This window comes from Manis pentadactyla, chromosome 5 (genome assembly GCF_030020395.1).
Source record: "Manis pentadactyla isolate mManPen7 chromosome 5, mManPen7.hap1, whole genome shotgun sequence".
Lineage (NCBI taxonomy): Eukaryota > Metazoa > Chordata > Mammalia > Pholidota > Manidae > Manis > Manis pentadactyla.
The window spans coordinates 125,491,200-125,512,420 of NC_080023.1; the positions used below are offsets into that span (position 1 = coordinate 125,491,200).

A 21,221-nucleotide genomic window follows, 5' to 3' on the forward strand; every position below is an offset into this window, starting at 1 on the left:
TAGGAATAAAAACACTAGAGAAAGGAGAATTCAATGAAGGCCTATTATGTCAGTAATCATTTAATAAAGGACTCACTTGTGGGCAGCCTAAGATGAAATATGAACAATGGTTCAATTTAAATAAGCATCAGCTAATTATTGATTTTTATGTATTAGTATATGTAAAAGGGCAAATGGAGGTACATCAGACTCATTTTAGGGATAAAAGACACATCTATAGACACCAAAAAAAGGATATTCTATATTCCTATGTTTTTTCATATTTGCATTCTTTTATCTTCCATTTTCTCCCATTCTCTTATTTAATTATCATTCTTTATATGAATGTGTACACTGATACATATGCATACTAGGAAAACAACTATTTTAATGAACTGACCCAGATATAGATCTTAAAAGATAACAGAGAGCAAAACTATTTTGTCTTGTGCTTAGGTTCGTAATCAATCAGCTTCTACTAAAGAATTCTCAAACATAAAATAAAACTTGGGTGCAGTAGGTGGCGCTGGTTTATCAGGGTGAAACAGAACTCCTTTGTCACTGCAGGTAAATGATTTCTATTTTTTGTACATTTGCATAGTTCCCACACAGTATGTACATATTGCTCAGGCACCCTGTATCACACTATCCCGTGTCAAGTGGTCAGTAACTTACTTGGTCAAAATCATAAGAGGCTTTTTCTAGTTAGAAAATGGAAACTTAATTTGTGTATACGTTTTTCCCCTTGAAAAGCACTGGTGGCTAAAATTAAAAAACAGCTATTGGTTTTTTGGAAGGTCTTTAAAAAAGGAAACTTTGCAGATTTCTTCTTTCACATCAGGACAACGTCTTCACCCACTTCTAACTCTATCTTTACACTTAACCAGTTGATTCTTACTAAAAAAATGCAATCAGAGAAAAAAGAAAAAAGTCTGATTTCTAGTCCTACTACTTAAATACTAAAAACCTAAAAAAAGAGAAATACCTTGATATTCAAAACCTAGCAGTCTTGTTAGATACTTGTCTGATACTAATAATATTCCAATGTGTCCATTTATGAGAGATATGCTTTTCATAGCTAAAGTATAAGAAGAATGACAATATAAGAAAACATTCACTAAGAATATAAAAAATACAAGTTTGTGAGCAAGTAGTATGTCTTAAACAGAGCAGCAAGCTTGCGATGGAAAAGCATACGCAAGAAAGCTAAAATTACATTTTTTCTTGAAAAGAAACAATTAATTGAAGTTCAGCAGATAAAGGAAAGCTACACTGGCAGATGCAAACTGCTATGACTACAGGCTTTGTTCGCCGTCAATATTCACTTAGTATAAATATCAGGTTCTGAAATAAACATAACGGGGTCTGACAGGCTGAAGAAAGGCTGAAGTCAGTCCACAAATGGCCTTTTTTGTTCCAATGAGCATTCCAAATCATTCTCACAAAGGAACAGCAAGTGCCTTAGCTTTCTCTTTAAAAATAATGGGAAAAGAAAAAAGCTGTAATTGTTGATGGTCTTGAGACCACTGACATTTCCCCTCACCTTCCTGTCTCTGTACTTTATCATTTACATGGCATTTACTTTGTCCTCTTGGTAAAGCCATTTTCTGGCAGGGATGATGGTGGTGTTCATTCTGCACAAAGGAAGAAATCCTGAAATGCTCACATACCCTCTTCTGAGTTTAGTTTCCTCAAATTCAACTAAGATTTTATATAACATGCACACACACACACACACACACACACACACACACACACACACTCTTTCTCTCATGATACACCCAGTGAATCTGGGTGGCTAAGGGCTCACCGCAACACCTCTCTGGGAGCCGGCTGGCCCAGCAGGCACTGACAGGCCCACAGCTTCAATTCTATCCCTCGGGCTCCTTTCAGTGGTGGAGAAAAATATAAAGAGAATGTTTTAGTGTCTCTATAGGAACTTGCTCAAACTTCTTAACCCGGATACCAACCAGCCAAGCCTTTCCTCAGGAGGACATAAAATGTGTGACTCAGTTGAGCTTTTCCTGGGCTTTGTGAAGTGCGTTGGAAGCCATCCAAGCAGAGCCTGTTTTCCAGCCTGGTACTTGCTTCAGTAACGTCTTCGAGGGACGCTCGCTGAAGGATTCTCGGGATGACCGCGGGCTGCCCCCTGCCTTCCTCCACCACTACCCACTTCCTGCAGGGAATGGTCCCGTCCTCTGAACTCAGCGGCTCTTATGTTACTCGAGGGAAAAATAAAAGAGCCGAGTGCCAGCCAAGCGCAGCAATGCCTGATGCTTCTGCCCGGCTCTCCAGGCCCTTTCCTTCGCAGATGGCTGTTCTTCTTTGCTCATTTAAAATAATTAGCTCCCCTACAGGCTTGTCGTCATTATCATTCTTGTTATCACAACTTTCAGACATAGAGTAAGAGAAAAGCTAAAAGCTGCAGGCCCATTAAACTTTATACAAGGGGTAAGAGAAGAAATGAGCCCAGCTCTTAGGATCCACCTAAGCTAAGGAGGTGATGAACTGTGAAGCTAAGCAATTAGAACGGCTTCTAAGCAGCATGATAAAATCCCCAAGATTGTGAGGACAGACACCAAACTCACAGCCCACAAAGCTTTTCTAAGACGCCCAGACCTCAGGTAGCAGAGAACTGGCAGTTGATTTGTCGATGGAGGCTGGAGATGGGAGGAGGATTTCAATAACCCTGCTCAGAGTGCTTGTTGCTTTTGAAGGGCCTTTGTCTTACATCAACTCAGATATGGCCACCTGTCTTTTAAGTGCAATTTTTACAATGTGAACATCAGAACTTGTAGAGATCTATAAATTATAAGGCTTTCTCTCCAGAAGTTTTCTAGCTAAACTCCTTTATATGAGTATAATACACATGGCCAACTTTGGCCATAGACCTTAAGTGCCTGCTCATAGGAGGCCTCCAAATATCTGGATGTATCCCAGGAAAGTGGGGCAAAGAAGGTAGGCTAATCAGACAATAGATGAATAATCAGGGAAATAAAAGCACCTGCTGAGGCTTGCCTATCCAGAATGCTCCCTTAGGCCATCCAGAATGTCCTCTGAGCCTTTTTAAATCCCTTGCCCACCTTAATCTCCCATCTCTTGGCTCTGGTCCAGAAATAAAAAAATCTGTATGTATTTATATTATTTTAACGATGCTAACTTGTCATCCTTTTATCAGGTTTCCTCATTTTTTCTCTACCATTATGAATACATACTTATTTCTTAGACAGATAGAACTTCTTAGATGAGTGGTCCTATGGGAAACACTAACATTTATAACTGATGGCTCCTACCCTCAAGGAGCTTAAAATACAGAAGGGAAGGTGAGAGGTATAAAATAATACCTACAGTTTAGGAGGGGTCTGATATGTTCTATAAAAGTTAGGACATGACAGAACACATTTAGAGGAGTTAAGAGTTTAGAGATGAGAGAGTTCCTCTCTAGTGACGAGATCGTATTCATTCATGCTTTTGTCACTTACTGAACCCCTGAAGAAAGTCTGTGAGGAAGGAGCTCACTGAAGCTATGCAGCCTGCAAGTAGTGAATACCCGTGAACTGAGGCTGAGGGTGTGTGCCTGGTTTGATGATGTCAAGCCCCACAGACAAACGCCAGAAAATGACTGAGTGGCCATAAGGGGGACTGGAAGAGAGGAGGGATGGGAAGGTGTTAACAGGACTCAGGGACTTGGAAAAGGCAGGAATAAAGTGAAAATGAATGTTGAGCATGAAGCCATGGGATAAAAACCAGTGGGAAAGTTGGTGGGTGGTCATCATAGTAGGGATAAAGAGTAGGATAAGTAGGAGTGAGAGAGAAACAGGAACACACAAAGCATGTGCGAGAAGAGGGCCAAAAGCTTAGAAGCAAGGCCAAATATAGAAATAATGTGTACTGGGTAGGGTAAATGGAGACAAAATTCACGTTAACCCTTGGAGGGAATCACACGGGAACACTATGCCTTCCTTTGCCTTACTCAGAGCAGTCTTAAAGGCCCCAAGTGTAGTTACACTAAGGACAAACATGAGTCTTAAAATGTAACCATTGTTACAAGAAGATATGTCAAAGAAATAATCAATCTTCCCATGTTTTCTTCCGCCTGCTACTTCTATAGCTTTTCTTCTTCCTTCCTAATTACAACCCTTAAATAGAATTCATGCCTCATATCAAATTTACCGAGTATCATAATTCTTCCAAGTGGTAAAGATACCTCAAGACAAATGCTGGGCATAGAAGCTACAGGGCATAAATATGCAAAGAAAAAAAAAAGCTAACCATTTCAAACAATAAGGCTTCTCTCTCACTTACCAACTTTACATTTCCCTGTATGGCCCCGGAAGATGACTGGTTAGCCAGAGACGGGTAAGATTCCTCAAGGGAGGAACAACCTAAGACAGGCACAGTCGCAGGGGGGCCATCAGGTGAGAAATTGGGGATCAACAGAGGTGAGGCTTAGAACCTCACCCCCCCTGTTCTGAGAGAAATCTTCTGCATATGTGGATGTTTTATTGCCCTGGTCTAGCTTGGATTAACACATAGTCTACAGGCACACATCTGATCATCTACATTTGCTCTCTTACAACACTAAACTATGTTTTCTACCTTTATCTTGTATCTACCTACCACTTCAGCATTTTATTAAAAATAATAATAATAAAGAGAGAAATGTGGTATCCACATATAAATCAAGTATAAAAACCAAATGAGTATTCATATTTGAACTGACTGTTTAGAGTTCATAATGCATGAGCAAAACCGAAAGTTTCTGTGATGACTGCCCTTGTACTGTTCACTATGTAACTTATTCATTATGTAAGAATTTGTTCTACATGTAAGAACTTGTTTGTTATGCCTCAGAAGATTGGAGACTGACGAAAATTAGGCTTGGGGTGGATTAATGATTGTGCATTGAGCATTGACTCCCCTATGCAGAATTTTATTGTCGTTAACAACCATTTGATCAATAAATATGAGAGATGCCCTCACAAAAAAAAAAAAAATGTAACCATTGTAATGTCCACTGAGCTATGACCCAGGGTCAGTGACTCATCTTGACACCTTCCAAGTGTGTTAGAAATGAGTGCGCTGCTCAACTCCAGACAAACTGCAATGAGAGGAACAGACACAAGCTTTTCTCATATCAAGGAAACCTTGTTTGTTTAAATCCTGCCAGTCTGAGAACACAGTGTAATAAAACTTTCCATTCTTGCTCTTAGAAAAATAGCAAAGGAAATGCATAGAGTGATATCCTGGTGAAGCTTCTCATTGCGTAGCACAAAGTTGAAAGCCTTAAGTAAATTCTGCTAAGACAATTTCCAGGAACTAAATCCATTAATCAAACAAGCTCTGTATTTGTTGTAGCACAAAAGTTTTTGAATTGGAGGTTACACTGGACTGTGACGAGTCACACACATTCATTGGGCTTATTTTGCCATCTGGCCTTAAAAACTATAACCTCAGGATTCTGGCCAACAAATATGCTGAGCATTTAGGAATAAGCTACATAGGCCATAGGTCACTGAACAACCTGCAGTGGCATGTACTTCTACATTGGACAGTACCTGTCATTTAAATTTTGCCCAGAATCAGAGACTGAGAAGAGAGAGGATAGTGAGTTGACTGAAGCCTGATTAGAGCACAAGCATCCAGAAGAGGAGAAGAGGAGATATACATCTATCCTGACGTGAATTTGGTGAGTGTAGTACTTTTCAAGTGAAGTTCAAGGTGAGTGGAATATAGTCCACTATTTAAAAAAAAAAAACTCTACAAATACATTAAAGTCTCATATAAACAGATTTGACTTATAAGTGCTGAGTACAGAGGCAAGAAACCAAACATTATGTAAACATTTCTCAGGCCATTCCATTCAATAACCACATGCCCCAAAGTTCCCAGAGGGAGATATGAATATCTTTTCTGTCTATCCTAATTGCTCTGTGGCTGTTAGCATCACCATATTTATGAGAAAGTTAAGTAATTTCAAAAATTTCTCAATTTTTAATTTTCACATTGAGTGCAATTCCACAGTAAACCTCGAAGAGATGCCAAAGGTTTGACTTCCATGAAGTTACCTCATAATATCACTAGTGTGCGTATGATAAAACAGTACTTTGTTAAAAGCATGATGGCAAAACTTATCTGTACATAATAAGATTGGAGATGTTTTTTTCTGGAAAGAACAGAAACAATGCAGCACAGTGGTTAAGACGGAAGACTTTCAACTCAACCACCCACCAAGGTGAGAATGCAGGCTGGGCCTCTATACTAGTGCACAGGTAGCTTCACCTCTACTTGTTTATTCATTAAATGTGTAGAATTACTCCTATGAGAGTTGCAAGAATTAAATAATACAACAGGTAATATTTTTCAGTTTCTAGCACATATTAAGCAACCCAAAAATGTTAACTACTATCTTAAAAAATGAAACAATAAAGTAATTCCTACATATTACCCAGTGTGTGCCCACCTACCAACATTTGTTTCTTATGCTCTTCCTTCTCTCCTGTTTCTCAGGATGAACTGTTTGTTCTCTGGCTAAGAGTGGCTCCTCTATCAACCTTTAAAATATTGGAATATTTCATATAAAAAATCAGATTTATTTTCAGAGGGGGGAGGGAGTAGAAGCCCAGGACTGCTAAATACCCAGCCCTAGAAATCTACTCTGGGAGCACAAACCCACATTGCATGGTGCTCTGGAGATCAGAGGGTTTGTGGTGAACAGGTTCCCACAACTGGCTGCTCTGGGACAAAAGAAAGGCAGGTGCTCTGAAAGAATTCGCAACAGTGAGAGGACTGCTAAAGGGGCAAGGATTTAGGAGAAGGAACAGGTGGACAAAATTGTCCCATCAGGTTGGGAACTTTCAGGAACTTTTGACACTCCATCCCCCAGGACAGCAATGCAGCCCTAAGGCCCCCCACCATGATAAGTAGCCTGCTGCTGCTTCCTCCTGGTTGGCACCTGTGAGCAAACGTGCTGCCCCTGCTTTCATGCCAAGCCAGCTGGAGGGCAGCTCCGCCTACAACAACTACACAGGCTTAATGCAGAGGCTGCTTTCTGTGTGTATGGCTCACTGGTCCTGACAGTGGAATCAGGCACTGCTGCAGGGAAGCAGGGAAGGGCTCTGTCCTCCTGGCCAGCACCAGCGCCACTGGCCTGTTGACTACTCGCCAAGCCAGCAGAAGGGAAGCCCCACCTATGGCACTTTAGGGGCTTAATGCAGAGTTTGCTCCCTGCATGTGGCTCACTGGCCTTGAAAGTGGAGGCAGGCACTGCAGCCAGGAAGCAGGAAACAGCTCTCTTTAGGGTAGGCACCGGCACCACTAGCCTGAGATGACGACCGTCACTCCAGGGGTGGGCAGCTCAGAAGAGTGCAACTTCTGGGCACTAGAGGGCGCTGCCTATACAGATCTAGTATTTCTCATTATTCAATAGGATTATGAAAAGGCAGAACGTTGTTCAACCCAAAAGCTCTCAAATACCAGAAAGAGGGCTCAGTGAAACTGAAATCACCAGTCTTACTGAAAAATAATTCAAAATTAAAGTCATTAGCATGCTAATGGAGCTACAGAAAAATATTCAAGAGCTAAGGGGTGAATTCAGGAGGGAGACAGAGACCTTAAAAAATACAGTATCTGAAATGAAACATACAATGGAGGGACTTAAAAGCAGATTAGATAAGGTAGAGGAGATAGTAAATGGAATTGAAATAAAACAACAGGAATACAAAGAAGCTGAGGCAGGAGGAAAAAGGATGTCTAGGAATGAAAGAATATTAAGAGAACTGAGTGACCAATCCAAATGGAACAATATTTGCATTATAGGGGTACCAGAAGAAGAAGAGAGAGAAAAAGGGGTAGAAAGTGTCTTTGAAGAAATAATTGCTGAAAACTTCTCCAATCTGAGGAAGGAAAAAGACTCCCAGGCCAAGGGGGAGCACAGAACTCCCAACACAAGGGACCCAAGAAAGACAACACCAAGGCATATAATAATTAAAATGGCAAAGATCAAAGACAAGGAGAGAGTACTAAAGCAGCTAGAGAGAGAGAAAGATCATCTACGAAGGAAAACCCATCAGGCTATTATCAGACTATTCAGCAGAAACCTTACAGGCCATAAAGGAGTGGCATGATAAATTCAACGCAATGAAACAGAAGGGCCGCCAACCAAGAAAAATCTACCAGGCAATATTATCATATAAATTTGAAGTAGGGATTAAACAATTTCCAGGTAAGCAAAAGTTGATGGAATTTACCTTCCACAAACCATCTCTACAGGGTATTTTGGAGGCACTGCTATAGATGGAAGAGTTCCTAAGGCTAAATAGCTGTCACCAGAGAAAATAAAACCACAGTAAAGGAAGTAGACCAATTAATTACTAAGCAAATGCAAAATTACATCAGCTACTCACAAAGTCGGTCAAGGGATACAAAAAGAGTACAGACTATGACACCTAACATATAAAGAGTGGAGGAGGAAGAAAAGAGAAAAAAAAAGAATCTTCAGACTCTGTTTATAATAGCATAATAAGTGAGTTAAGTTAGACTGTTAGATAGTAAAGAAGCTGCCCTTGAAGATTTGATAACAATGAATCCAAAACCTGCAATGGCAATAAGTACATACCTATCGATAATTACCCTAAATGTAAATGGCCTGAATGCACCAATCAAAAGACATAGAGCCACTGAATGGATTAAAAAAACAAGAACCTTCTATATGCTGCCTACAAGAGACTCACTTCAAACCCAAAGAAAACCCAGACTAAAAGTGAAGAGATGGAAAAAGATATTTCATGCAAACAATAGGGAGAAAAAAGCAGGCGTTGCAATACTTGTATCAGATAAAATAGACTCCAAAACAAAGAAAGTAACAAAAGACAAGGACATTACATAATGATAAAGGGGTCAGTCCAACAAGAGGATATAACCATTATAAATATCTATGCACCCAACACAGGAGCACCTACACATATGTGAAGCAAATATTAACAGATTAAAGGAGGAAATAGAATGCAATGCATTCATTTTAGGAGATTTCAACACACCACTCACTCCAAAGGACAGATCAACCAGACAGAAAATAAGTAAGGACACAGAGGCACTGAACAACACATTAGAACAGATGGACCTAACAGACATTTACAGAACACACTACCCAAAAGCAACAGGATACACAGTCTTATCAAGTACACATGGAACATTTTCCAGAATAGATCATATACTATGCCATAAAAAGAGCCTCAGTAAATTTAAAAAGACTGAAATGGTGCCAAACAACTTCTCAGATCATTAAGGTATGAAACTAGAAATCAGTTATACAAAGATAACAAAAAGACCCACAAACACATGGAGGCTTAACAGCATGCTCCTCATTAATCAGTGGATCAATCACCAAATTAAAACAGAGATCAAGCAATACATGGAGACAAATGAAAACAAGAGCTCAACACCCCAATTTCTGTGTGACACAGCAAAGGCTAATCTAAGAGGAAATTATATAGCAATTCAGACCTATTTAAAGAAGGAAGAACAATCCCAATTGATCAGTATAAGGTCACAATTAATGAAACTGGAAAAAGAACAAATGAGGTCCAAAGTCAGTAGTAGGAGGGGCAAAATAAAGATCAGAGAAGAAAGAAAAAAATTGAGAAGAACAAAACAATAGACAGCATTAATGAAACCAAGAGCTGATTCTTTGAAAAAATAAACAAAATATATAAACCCCTAGCCAGACTTATCAAGAAAAAAAGAGTCTACACACATAAACGGAATCAGAAATGAAAAAGGAAAAATCACTACAGACACCACAGAAATACAAAGAATTATTAGAGAATAAAATGAAAAAGTATATGCTACATATTGGATAATATAAAAGAAATGGACAATTTTCTAGAAAAACACAACCTTCCAAGCCTGACCCAGAAAGAAACAGAAAATCTGAACAGACCAAGTACTAGCAATGCAATTGAATCAGTAATCAAAAAACTACAAAAGAACAAAACCACCAGAAGAGATGGTTTCACCACTGAATTTTTACAGAAATTTAGAGAAGACTTAATCCTAGTCCTCAAATTTTCCAAAAAGTAGAAGAGGAGGGAATACTTCCAAACTCATTCTATGAAGCCAGCAACACTCTAATATCAAAACCAGGAAAAGACACCACAAAAAAAGAAAATTACAGACCAATATCCCTTATGAACATTGATGCAGAAATACTGAACAAAATATTAGCAAACTGAATTAAAAAATACATCAGAAAGATCACCCATCATGATTGAGTAGGATTAATTCCAGGGATGCAACAATGGTACACTATTCAAAAATCTATCAACATCATCCACCACATCAACAAAAAGAAGGACAAAAACCACACGATCATCTCCATAGATGCTAAAAAAGCATGTGACAAGATTCATCAACCATTCATGATGAAAACTCTCAACAAAATTGGTATAGAGAGCAAGTACCTCAACATAATAAAGACTATATATGAGAAACCCACGGGCAACATCATACTTAACAGTGAAAAGCTGAAAGCTCTTCCTTTAAGACCGGGAACAAGACAAGGACGCCCATTCTCCCCACTTTTATTCAATGTAGTACTGGAGGTCCTAGCCACAGCAATCAGACAACACAAAGAAATAAAAGGCATCCAGAATGGCAAGGAACAAGTTAAATTGTCACTGTTTGCTGATGACATGATATTGTACATAAAAACCCTAAAGAATGCACTCCAAAACTACTAGAACTAATATCTGAATTCAGCAAAGTTGCAGGATACAAAATTAATACACAGAAATCTGTTGCTTTCCTATACACTAATGATGAAGTAGCAGAAAGAGAAATCAGGAAAACAATTCCATTCACAATTGCATCAAAAAGAATAAAATACCTAAGAGTAAACCTAACCAAGAAACTGAAAGATCTATAGCCTGAAAACTACAAGACACTCTTGAGATAAATTAAAGAAGACACTAATAAATGGAAATACATCCCAGACTCTTGGGTAGGAAGAATTAATATTGTCAAAATAGCCATCCTACCTCAAACAATCTACAGATTCAATGCAATCCCTATCAAAATACCAACAGCATTCTTAAATGAACTAGAACAAATAGTTCTAAAATTCATACAGAGCCACAAAAGACCCCAAATAGCCAACAAAACATTCCTTAGAAGGAAGAAGAAAGTGGTGGATATTACAGTCCCCAACTTTCAGCTCTGCTACAAAGCCACAATAATCAAGACAATTTGGTACTGGCACAAGAACAGAGCTACAGATGAATGGAATAGAATAGAGATCCCAGATATAAACCCAAGCATTTATGGTCAATTAATATATGATAATGGAGCCATGGATATACAATGGGGAAATGACAGCCTCTTCAACAACTGATGTTGGCAAAACTGGACAGCTACATGTAAGAGACTGAAACTGGATTATTGTCTAACTCCATACATGAAAGTAAACTCAAAATGGATCAAACACCTGAATATAAGTCATGAAATCATAAAACTCTTAGAAGAAAACATAGGTAAAGTCTCTTAAATATAAACATGTGCAACTTTTTCATGAACATATCTCCTCTGGCAAGGGAGACAAAAGCAAAAATGAACAAGTGGGATTACATCAAGCTAAACACTTCTGTACAGCAAAGGACACCATCAACAGAACAAAAAGGTATCCTACAGTATGGGAGAACATATTCATAAATGACACACCTGATAAGGGGTTAAAGTCCAAAATATATAAAGAGCTCACATGCATCAACACCCCAAAAGCAAATAACCTGATTAAAAAATGGGCAGAATATTTGAACAGACACTTCTCCAAAGAAGAAATTCAGATGGCCAACAGGCATATGAAAAGATGCTCCATATCAATAATCATCAGGGAAGAAATTCAGATGGCCACAGGCACATGAAGAGATGCTTCATATCAGTAATCATCAGGGAAGTGCAAATAAAAACCACAATGAGTTATCACCTCACACCAGTCAGGATGTCCAACATTGAAAATATAAGGAACAACAAATGCTGGTGAGGATGCTGAGAAAGAGGAACCCTCCTACACTGTTTGTGGGAATGTAAATTATTTCAACCATTGTTGGAAAGCACTATGGAGTTTCCTCAAAAAACTAAAAATAGAAATATCATTTGACCCAGGAATTCCACTCCTAGAAATTTCCCTGAAGAAAAAAAGATCCCAGATTCAAAAAGACCTATGCACCCCTATGTTTATCACAGCATTATTTACAACAGCTAAGACATGGAAGCACCCTAAGTTTCCATCAGTAGATGAATGGATAAAGAAGATGTGGTACATATACACAATGGCATGTTATTATTCAGCCATTAGAAGAAAACAAATCTACCATTTGCAACAACACAGATGGAACTAGAGGGTATTATGCTCACTGAAATAAGTCCAGTGGAAAAAGACAAGTACCAAATGATTTTACTCATCTGTGGAGTATAATAACAAAGCAAAAACTCAAGGAACAAAACAGCAGCAGAATCACAGAACCCAAGAATGGACTAACAGTTACCAAAGGGAAAGGGACTGGGGAGGGTAGATGGGAAGAGAGGGATAAGGGGATTAAGGAGCATTACGATGAGCACATATAATATAGGGGGGTCACAGACAAGCCAGTAGAGCACAGAGAAGACAAGTAGTGACTCTACATCATCTTACTATGCTGATGGACAGTGACTGTAATGTGGTTTGTGGTGGGAACTTTATAATAGGGGGGAATATAATAACAAAATGTTGCTCATGTGAAACCTGAGCATAAGATTGATCAATGATAACTTAATAAAAAAAAAGAATTCAAAAGCATTAAACCCTGAGCACAGGACCTTCAGGAGTCCAGTGTAACTGGGTCATGAAGGATGCGGCAGGGTGAAGTGCAAAATGACAGAGCATGTATGACAAGACAGGTGAAAATCTGGGAGTTTAGGTGAGATAAGGAGAAAACATAGCAAAGAAGTGAAGCATTAGAGACCTAAGAATAGGTTCATTAAGACAATAGGGTAAACATCAAGGCTGGCCAACCCACATGCAAAACTTCTCTTAAAATGTAAGCACTCCTTTCCTATGAGTTATTCTTAGGACCCCGATTCTTTGTGACCAATTCAATCAGGAATAATTCTGCCTGGATTTGTATCCTTGCTCAGATTCCTACCTGCTCTGTGATCTTAGAAATATTACTTAACTTCCTCATCTACAAAATGGAGTATAAAATAGAACCTCCCCTACCAGCTTGTTGTGAGAGGGAAGGCAGGCAGGAGGAAAAGGTTTAGCAATGTGCTTGTCAAATAAATGCAAGCGCAGCAAGTTTTAACTATGAATGTGATAATTTCCTCTCTTTTGATACCCTTGTTTGGTACCCAAGTTGCATTTGATTTTCATCCCTTGGTGCTTTGCACCCCTCAGCTGAAGGCAGTGTCTATGAGTGAGGCTCTGTGATATGGGATTCCCTATTCTTTCCCTTTTCATTTTATCCATTCGCATCTATCTGCTGATGATTCCCAAATGTATACTTTCTCTTCTAAATCCCTTAGCTTATATATAATGTCTCTGGAAAACTTCTCTCTCCTTTCAAACAAAACTTGCTTACTCCCCCAACTGCAACCGCAGTGTGATGACTGAATGTGTTCCTGGATGTAGTGCTTGGCACAAGGTAGGTGCTCAACAAATAGCTATTGAATTAAGTGGAAGACTCTTTCTGTTTTTCTTCTAACTAACAAATTTAGTGTGCCTCTTCCACAATGCTTAATACCATGAACTATGTTATGTATAACTGTATTAACTAATGGTCATTCTATTACTTAATTATTCCATATTTATTAGGTAGATAGCTACTCCAGACAACCAAAGATAAAAGATGAGAAAGAGATTTGTTAAAAAAAAATGTGATTTTGCTAAAACCTTGGATTTGTCCCCATTTGGAGGTTGGGGTGCATTTTTTGGATGACTAACCTTTGGCATTAGCAAGCCATTGACAATTGGTGATAAATTGCTAATAAACTATTCATAGTTACTAGACAATTGTGCTAACTAGAGGCAGCCAGAGACAGTAAAAGATGTGGAGGGAAACAATGAATTCTCAGATGCCAGAAGGATCTGGAATGTACCTCACACACTAAAAGGAAATTATGAAGCAGGAAAGGACATGAGTAGCAATGAACATGACTCTCACCAATGGTAAGTGAGCAAATTTGTGATCTGCATGGACGTTTATCTCTATTGTATGTGGGAGCAATGATGACTTGAAGCTAGCATGGACTCATTAAAGAAGGTTATGTCAAAGGAATTCTTCTCCTCTATGACTGACCTTATAGCTAGACAGATTAGGAAAAAGCATTCAATGACATAGGGTATTTGGCCTTTCACAGGGCACTTCATGACACCTCTATGCAAAGAGATATATGGGCCATACAATAACATGGTTTGGTAAATATATAGCTGGTCAAACACACATCCCCCAAGAGTAGTGATTAACAAGTGTATTTCAATGCATAGATTTCTTTTTCATGATGTGATTCAAGAATCTGTGAATCTCTGTTTTCCCATAATTTTTATTCTTTCATTTCTGTGAATGGACTGGGAATGTTTATAAAATGTGAATAAAATAAACCTGAGTGGGACAGCAGCTATGATGGATGAGGGAAACAAGTTATTTATTAAAGTGTACTCAAAAAGTACACTATACCACAGTCATGGGTTTAGACATCAATCTCTACAGTAGAATGGAGAGAGACTGTGTCTTGTACCCCTGGTATTCCACAATGTCTAGCACATGGGATTAGTGGTGCTTGAGTATTACTTGAGTGTTGAGAAGCATGACAGATAGATAAAATTTAGCAAAGTTTATGGATATCAGTGGAAGTGGTAGTAAAACATGATTTTCAAAATAGCTAATCTGCACCTAGATATCATTAATAGAAGAATAGTGTCTAAAAATAGGGAGGTGGTTCTGCTATTACCCTGTGTTTTATGCTATTCCTTTGGAAAATTACCAAAAATGTGGCTATTTGAAAAGGATAAGATGGTTGCCTTCAGGTATGTTAGGCTGTAACATGGAAAAAGGAAAGTAACTTTGTTTTGTTTTGTTTGTTGCTAAGGATTAGACCAGGGCCACCAGGTTAAGTTAAAGGAAACTATTTAGATCAACATCTGGAGAATGCCATTTTAGAAAATAAAAATGGTTTTCTATCAGTTGAGATGTGTACCAAAATCTAGGGGAAACTTGGCAGAGATACTAAAGCTAAGCTTCTGTTTAATTACGCAGTCTTTAAGGGCACATCAAAATCTAAGATTCTAATATACACTGATTTTATTCTTGAGTCCTTCCCTTATTACAAAATTAAAGGCATGTATACTACACATACAGTAAGTGTTTAAATGCATGTTTAAGTGTACAGAGAATAAAAGGACAGTCTTGTTCATTAAGAAAACATATAAATATATATAAGCTAGGGAAGTTTAAAACAGTTATTCTATTATTTGTGTTCAGAACAGTAGAAAAAATTTTACTTCTCTCAGCACTCTTTGTATTAATCCTGAAAAGAAATTTATGAAATAAGATATATTTTAAATTCTTGGATCTAAAATAAATAAAACTTTCCAAAGTATGGATATAAAACATTATTAAATTGATACACTGGAAAAAGAAAATTTGCAACTTGAAAAGAAGAATGTAGTTTATAGAGGAATATAAAAAAATGGATAAGTGGCAATTCAGAAGACCATCTGTTTAACCATTATATATAAATAATAATCATATAACTATATGTATATAATAGCAAAACAAACATAAATTATAGCTAATATGTAAAAATAAAAAGCTGGTGATGAGAACAGAAATTCTGTCACAGGGCTGACTTACCCTGTGAAATTTCAAAATGTATCCCAACATAGAACAAAATAGTAAAAACCATATGAATAGAATAAACATTCCATAAATTGATAAAAAATACTTGCAGAATTTAATTTATAAAGAAAAACACAAAACTGATACAACACATGGAAAAGAATCACTATAATGATGTGGAAACAAATGCCTATCAGTATTTATCACATCATACATTGAAATAAATCTGAGATGACTCAAATTGTTTACTGAATTAGTTCATTAGTTAATTATAAAAAGAAAACTATGAAATAGCCTTTCCAGCTCAACGATGGCCTGGGGATAAATTTGGGGCTTCTGAAGAAATAGATTTCATTATCAAAAATAATATTTGAGATGTAGTTATATAATGCCAAACTTCACAGATGACCAGAAATTACAATATGATATTTTTGCACCTAAAGTGGCATGAAATCAGTGAAAATATTTAAGACTGGTAAGACTGTAGTTAAAAGGTTATAGATACTGCTGGTGAGAGTACCTATTGTTAAAAAGAACTGTCAAAATGTTCCTATCCATCCAAATGTTGGTTTCTAAATGCTCTGCTCAAATGAAAGAAACCAGGGTTCCTTGGAAAAATGATGGACTCTGGGGTTGAGGCAGGACAAATACTAATGCACCCAGAGAACCTCATGGTGTAAAGCGTAAGGGAGGAAAAAAGTAAGAAAGTAAGTAAGGAATGGTTACCTGAGTATATACACATGTCAAACTTCATCAAGCTGTAGACTAAGATTTGTGCATTTTATTGTATGTACCTCAATATAAAAATAAATAAGTAAATAATGGACCTTATTGAGAACCTCAAGGAAAAGAAAAATAAAGGGAGTAAGTATGAAAAGAAGAGAGTAGATAGTCTGTAGGGGGAAACCTGTCAGCAGGCTACTGAAACCGACCTGAAAGAGCTCTCAATGGTTAATTCTCGAATAATTTGACCTCAAACTGAGGGCAGATTTCACTGCTATCTTAAAGTAGAGTGTTTCTCTGAAACCTCTCATAAGCCAAAATGCTATAAAGCCAAGAGTATTTCCTCCTTTCTGAAAATTTGCATTACACCACTTCACACTTACCAAAGACCTACATTAGTTCAGTAATAGCTTTTTTAGTAAAAGTGAAAATTCTTTTGAGATTTCTTTTGGTTAGCAAAGCTAGGAACTAACACAAGTCTTCACATTAAAGTGAAGAGGCATACTATAAACTTTCAGAACAGGGCATGCCTATAAGCTCAGTATTGAATTATAAACCAAAGAATAAAAGAAGTATTCATGAGTCCATGCTGATGTAAACAAATAACTGTATAAATAAATACAAGGGAGAAAAAGGATAACACTTCTATATAAAATAATTCTACTTGTAGCAATCTAATTTAGGGCATCTCAAATACCTGAGATATAGTTAAAGACTTAAACATTCAAAGATGCTTATGTGTTTATTGCATTATTATGGTAATTAAATATCTAAAATAGTGGTTTCTTTTTTGATGAATTACTTTATAGTCAGTATAATCCCATGTTCAGAGAATATTTTTCAGGAAATATTCATAATATAACACATACAAGATATCAAGAAGTACCGCTGCTCTGTTGTGTGCTTACCACGTGTATAGAAGTTTGGTTACAGTGTTGGTGTGCATATGTGTCTATAAACATAGGATATGTTCAAAATTTCAAAATGCTTATGTCTGAAATAAGAAAATAAAAATATGTAATCCTGTTTGTTTTTCTTTGTAAATTTTCTAAGTTATTATTTTTTTCTAATAAAAATTAAAAATACAAGTAAATTGGGGCATACATCATCAGTGAATGTAATATGTCAAATATCTTTTCTGAAACAGTTGGAGGGATAGTGCAGGTGAACACGTGACCTTTAGTTATTTGTTTGCTTTATATTAGTTCAAAAAGCCACTATTAATTTCTCTACTGCATTACTTCATGGGACAAAAGTCAGGGTAGAAACTGAAAGAGCATTTTTCCTAATTTAAGAGGAAGACTATAATAATAATAATTATTATTACTATTTCATTACATAATAAAAACAAATATTTATTAAATAATCAAACTAATCAATCCCACTCTAACTACGCAGTAACATCCGTATTTTAAGTATATTTTTAAGCACATATTCAGTTGTAAAACATCTGTTTGTGTATGTTAAGACTCTTTGTTATGTACCAATACCCTCTCCAAAGCATGTATCCTGTATATAACTATCCAACACGTAAAATGTTGACTTTGAAATGATTTGACAATACTATGTTAAATAATTTTCAACCAAAGTATATATTTTATTTTACACATTTAAATAGTGTCTTATCTCCTAAAATGCTTACAATGCAAAAAAGAACGGATGGAATAAACATGAATTATAAAATAGAAGTAATAAAATCAATTAGAGCACTATGGTGTAATTTGACTCTAACCATCCACAGAGCCAATCATCTTCTACCTGGTTTCAGACTATATCCAAACAATGCCTACATTCAAATGAAAATGACTTAACTACCAAATATTTTTACTTTTTTTACATGTAATTTTGATCACACAGATACAATCTTCTGATAAAATATAAGATAAGGATAAAATACATAATTCGAATATTTTGGAACTATTCTTGTCAATGAGAGATTTTAGAAACATCAAAACTAAAAAATGTGGCAAAATCCAATATCCCTTATCTTATTTCTGCTAAAAAAATTATGCCTTAAAAATTCATCAGTAGACAGAGTAAGTCACTAAAATGGATTTTTCTTCTTTACCTCATTTTCCAGAGTGAAACATAGTGTCTGGCTCATATTTGATAGTCAATAAATGTTTAATTAAAGAAAATTGAAGTATACTATTTCTTTATGACTTAAGTTATGACAAGTTTTCATATTGATTCATGTGAAGTCATGGAACTAGACTAGATTCATTAGCTAATAAAACTGATATCATTAAAAAAGAAAATCCCCATATACAGTTAGAGCAAGTAGGTATGAACACAAAGAACATTAGTGTAAACTTTCCACCTATGTGAATGTACTACAGAGGATGAGAAACAGGTACAGGAAGAAAACCTTAGAAAGCCATAGTTGCAAATATAATTTAAAAATGGTTATACTATTAATCAAGTGATGAAAGATTGATGTTAAACATAATTAAACTCCTAATGAAAATGTGAGTAATGAAAAATGAGGGAAATAAATTGGGAAAACATAAATTTAATTCTATGTGTCCGTATTTTCTTACAACTCATTTTCTTAGAGTAAAAGGAATAATAGATTTCAGAAGAAGAGGGTAGGACAACACTGCTTATTCTTTCCAAACATAAGAGAGCTAGCAAAAGGGATGGGACAATTCTAATAGCAGTTCTTACTACCATAAAGAAATGCATATATTTGTCTTGGTTTTGTTGTCAAAGTAAAACAAATTAACAAAATAGCCATTTATAGAGACACAAATGTAGTTAAAATTTTGATTATCATATTTGTTAGTCAACCTTGTTATAAGTAAAACATTTGAAAGTATCTATCTATGTATCTATCTACATGCATATATGTTTGCATATGCATGAGTGTGTATAAACATATCCATGAAAATTGAGACAATGTATGTCTTTGGAATAATGTACAAACATATTTTCGTTATGTGGAGTCAAACCTTATACATTTTTAAGATAATTCACAAAAACATTTCTTAGAATAAGGCAACAAACATTTTATCACATTGCATTCTTTTCAGGAACCATTCATTATGAAATACTGTGTCCTGATAGCCTTCAAAGTTTCTAAGAGTTTTAAGAGCAGATACTTGCTTTTGTGTAAAAATGTGTAAAAGTAGATTAAACTATATCAGATTCTTTGAAAGAAAACAGTATTCTTCCAAGAAGGTTTTTATGTAGCAAAAGAAAAAAAAAAGAGCATTGCAAGCAATTCTGAAAACATAACTGAGATGCAATTTGATAAACAGCTTTGCATCATCTGAGCCACAGCAGTGGAAAAGCATGCTATCAGCACTTTCGTCAAAGGCATTATTGACTCCTCTTTCTCTATCTCATTTTATCATGACTTCCTCATTTTGTTTACTCAGTCACATTGACTGGGAAAAAATGATTTCTTACCCCTTGGATGAGTTATGATGGAGTCCACTAGAGAAGGGTCCTTTGCTCCCTCTTCGCTGCTGCTGTCTCTTTCAATCAGTTTATCCACCAAAGCTATTATGCAGTTCAGGCTCTTCCCCACATTGGCCCATACCCTATCCTGAAAAGAGCATGAACATCACTACATATTTTATTGCAAAAACAAAATAAGGCAAAATCTGAGGAATCCATTTTAGAGAAGCAGGTAGAGGAGCGATTGTAAGAATGCATAGTGAGTGACTAGCTTTAATACTCTCATTAATTTGGTCAGACTATGGGTATATAATAAATCTATTTCTCTTAATAAAGCAAAATTTATGTGTTATAAGTATTTTTTATTCATTCCATTATTGTTTTTCTGTCATAAAGCAATGATAACTACCATACAGTATGATCCATAATTGAGCAAAAGTTATGACATTTTGAACTGGAGACATCTCTTTTCTTTACCAACACTTAGTAAGAAAAGATACACAGTATTTTTTAGAGAATGGACACCACCTGCATTATAAATTCTTGTTTTCCTTTTTATTGTGACAATGTATACATAAAATGAAATTTAACATTTTCATCATTTTTAAGTGCACAGTTTGGTGACACTAAGTACATTCACATTGTTGTACAATTTCACCATCCATCTCCAGAACTTTTCATTTTCCTAAACTGAGACTTTGTATCCTTGACCATGAGCTCCCCACTCCTCTGACCCCAGCCCCTGGCAACTATCACTTTACTTTGGGTCTCTATGAATTTGATGATTCTAGGTACTAGAAGTTCTTAAAGTGTGGTCTTCAGATTATGTCTGACAGACTGACCCAGAGAATTAAAGCACAGATGCTTGGGTCTCACCATGCCAATCAGAACCACTAGGAAGGAGGCTCCAAGTTGAAATTTTGACAGACACCCCAGGTGCTTCTAACAACAGCAAGTCTGAAAACTTATACTCAACATTATATGCTACAGCTATATAGTAAGTCACTGTGGCTTATTTGAGTCCTAGGAAGTAGCCCCTACCACTAAGGGGCCTGTTTGTCACTAATTTTCCCAATTATGATCAGTATCCATTTTTATTCAGGGCAATGCATAACACTGAATTCTTTGATTCATACAAATTGCTATTAAATTTTTTAGTAAAAATTTTAAATAGACTCATTATTATGGGAGTCTGCCATCCCTGGCTTTCCTCATATCACTTAGAGTGACGCAATGATTCTTCACGTG

The 21,221-nt window shown here is 36.5% G+C and overlaps 1 protein-coding gene across 1 annotated transcript in view; it reads right to left on the reverse strand.

The window, feature by feature from the left end:
* The window catches only part of INPP4B (inositol polyphosphate-4-phosphatase type II B), a 948,429-nt gene that overhangs the window by 106,139 nt on the left and 821,069 nt on the right, over window positions 1–21,221 (reverse strand). The window contains exon 20 of the mRNA XM_057502657.1: window positions 19,983–20,121. Within this exon, the coding sequence (XP_057358640.1) occupies window positions 19,983–20,121 (139 nt within the window). The remainder of the gene's footprint in view (window positions 1–19,982; window positions 20,122–21,221) is intronic.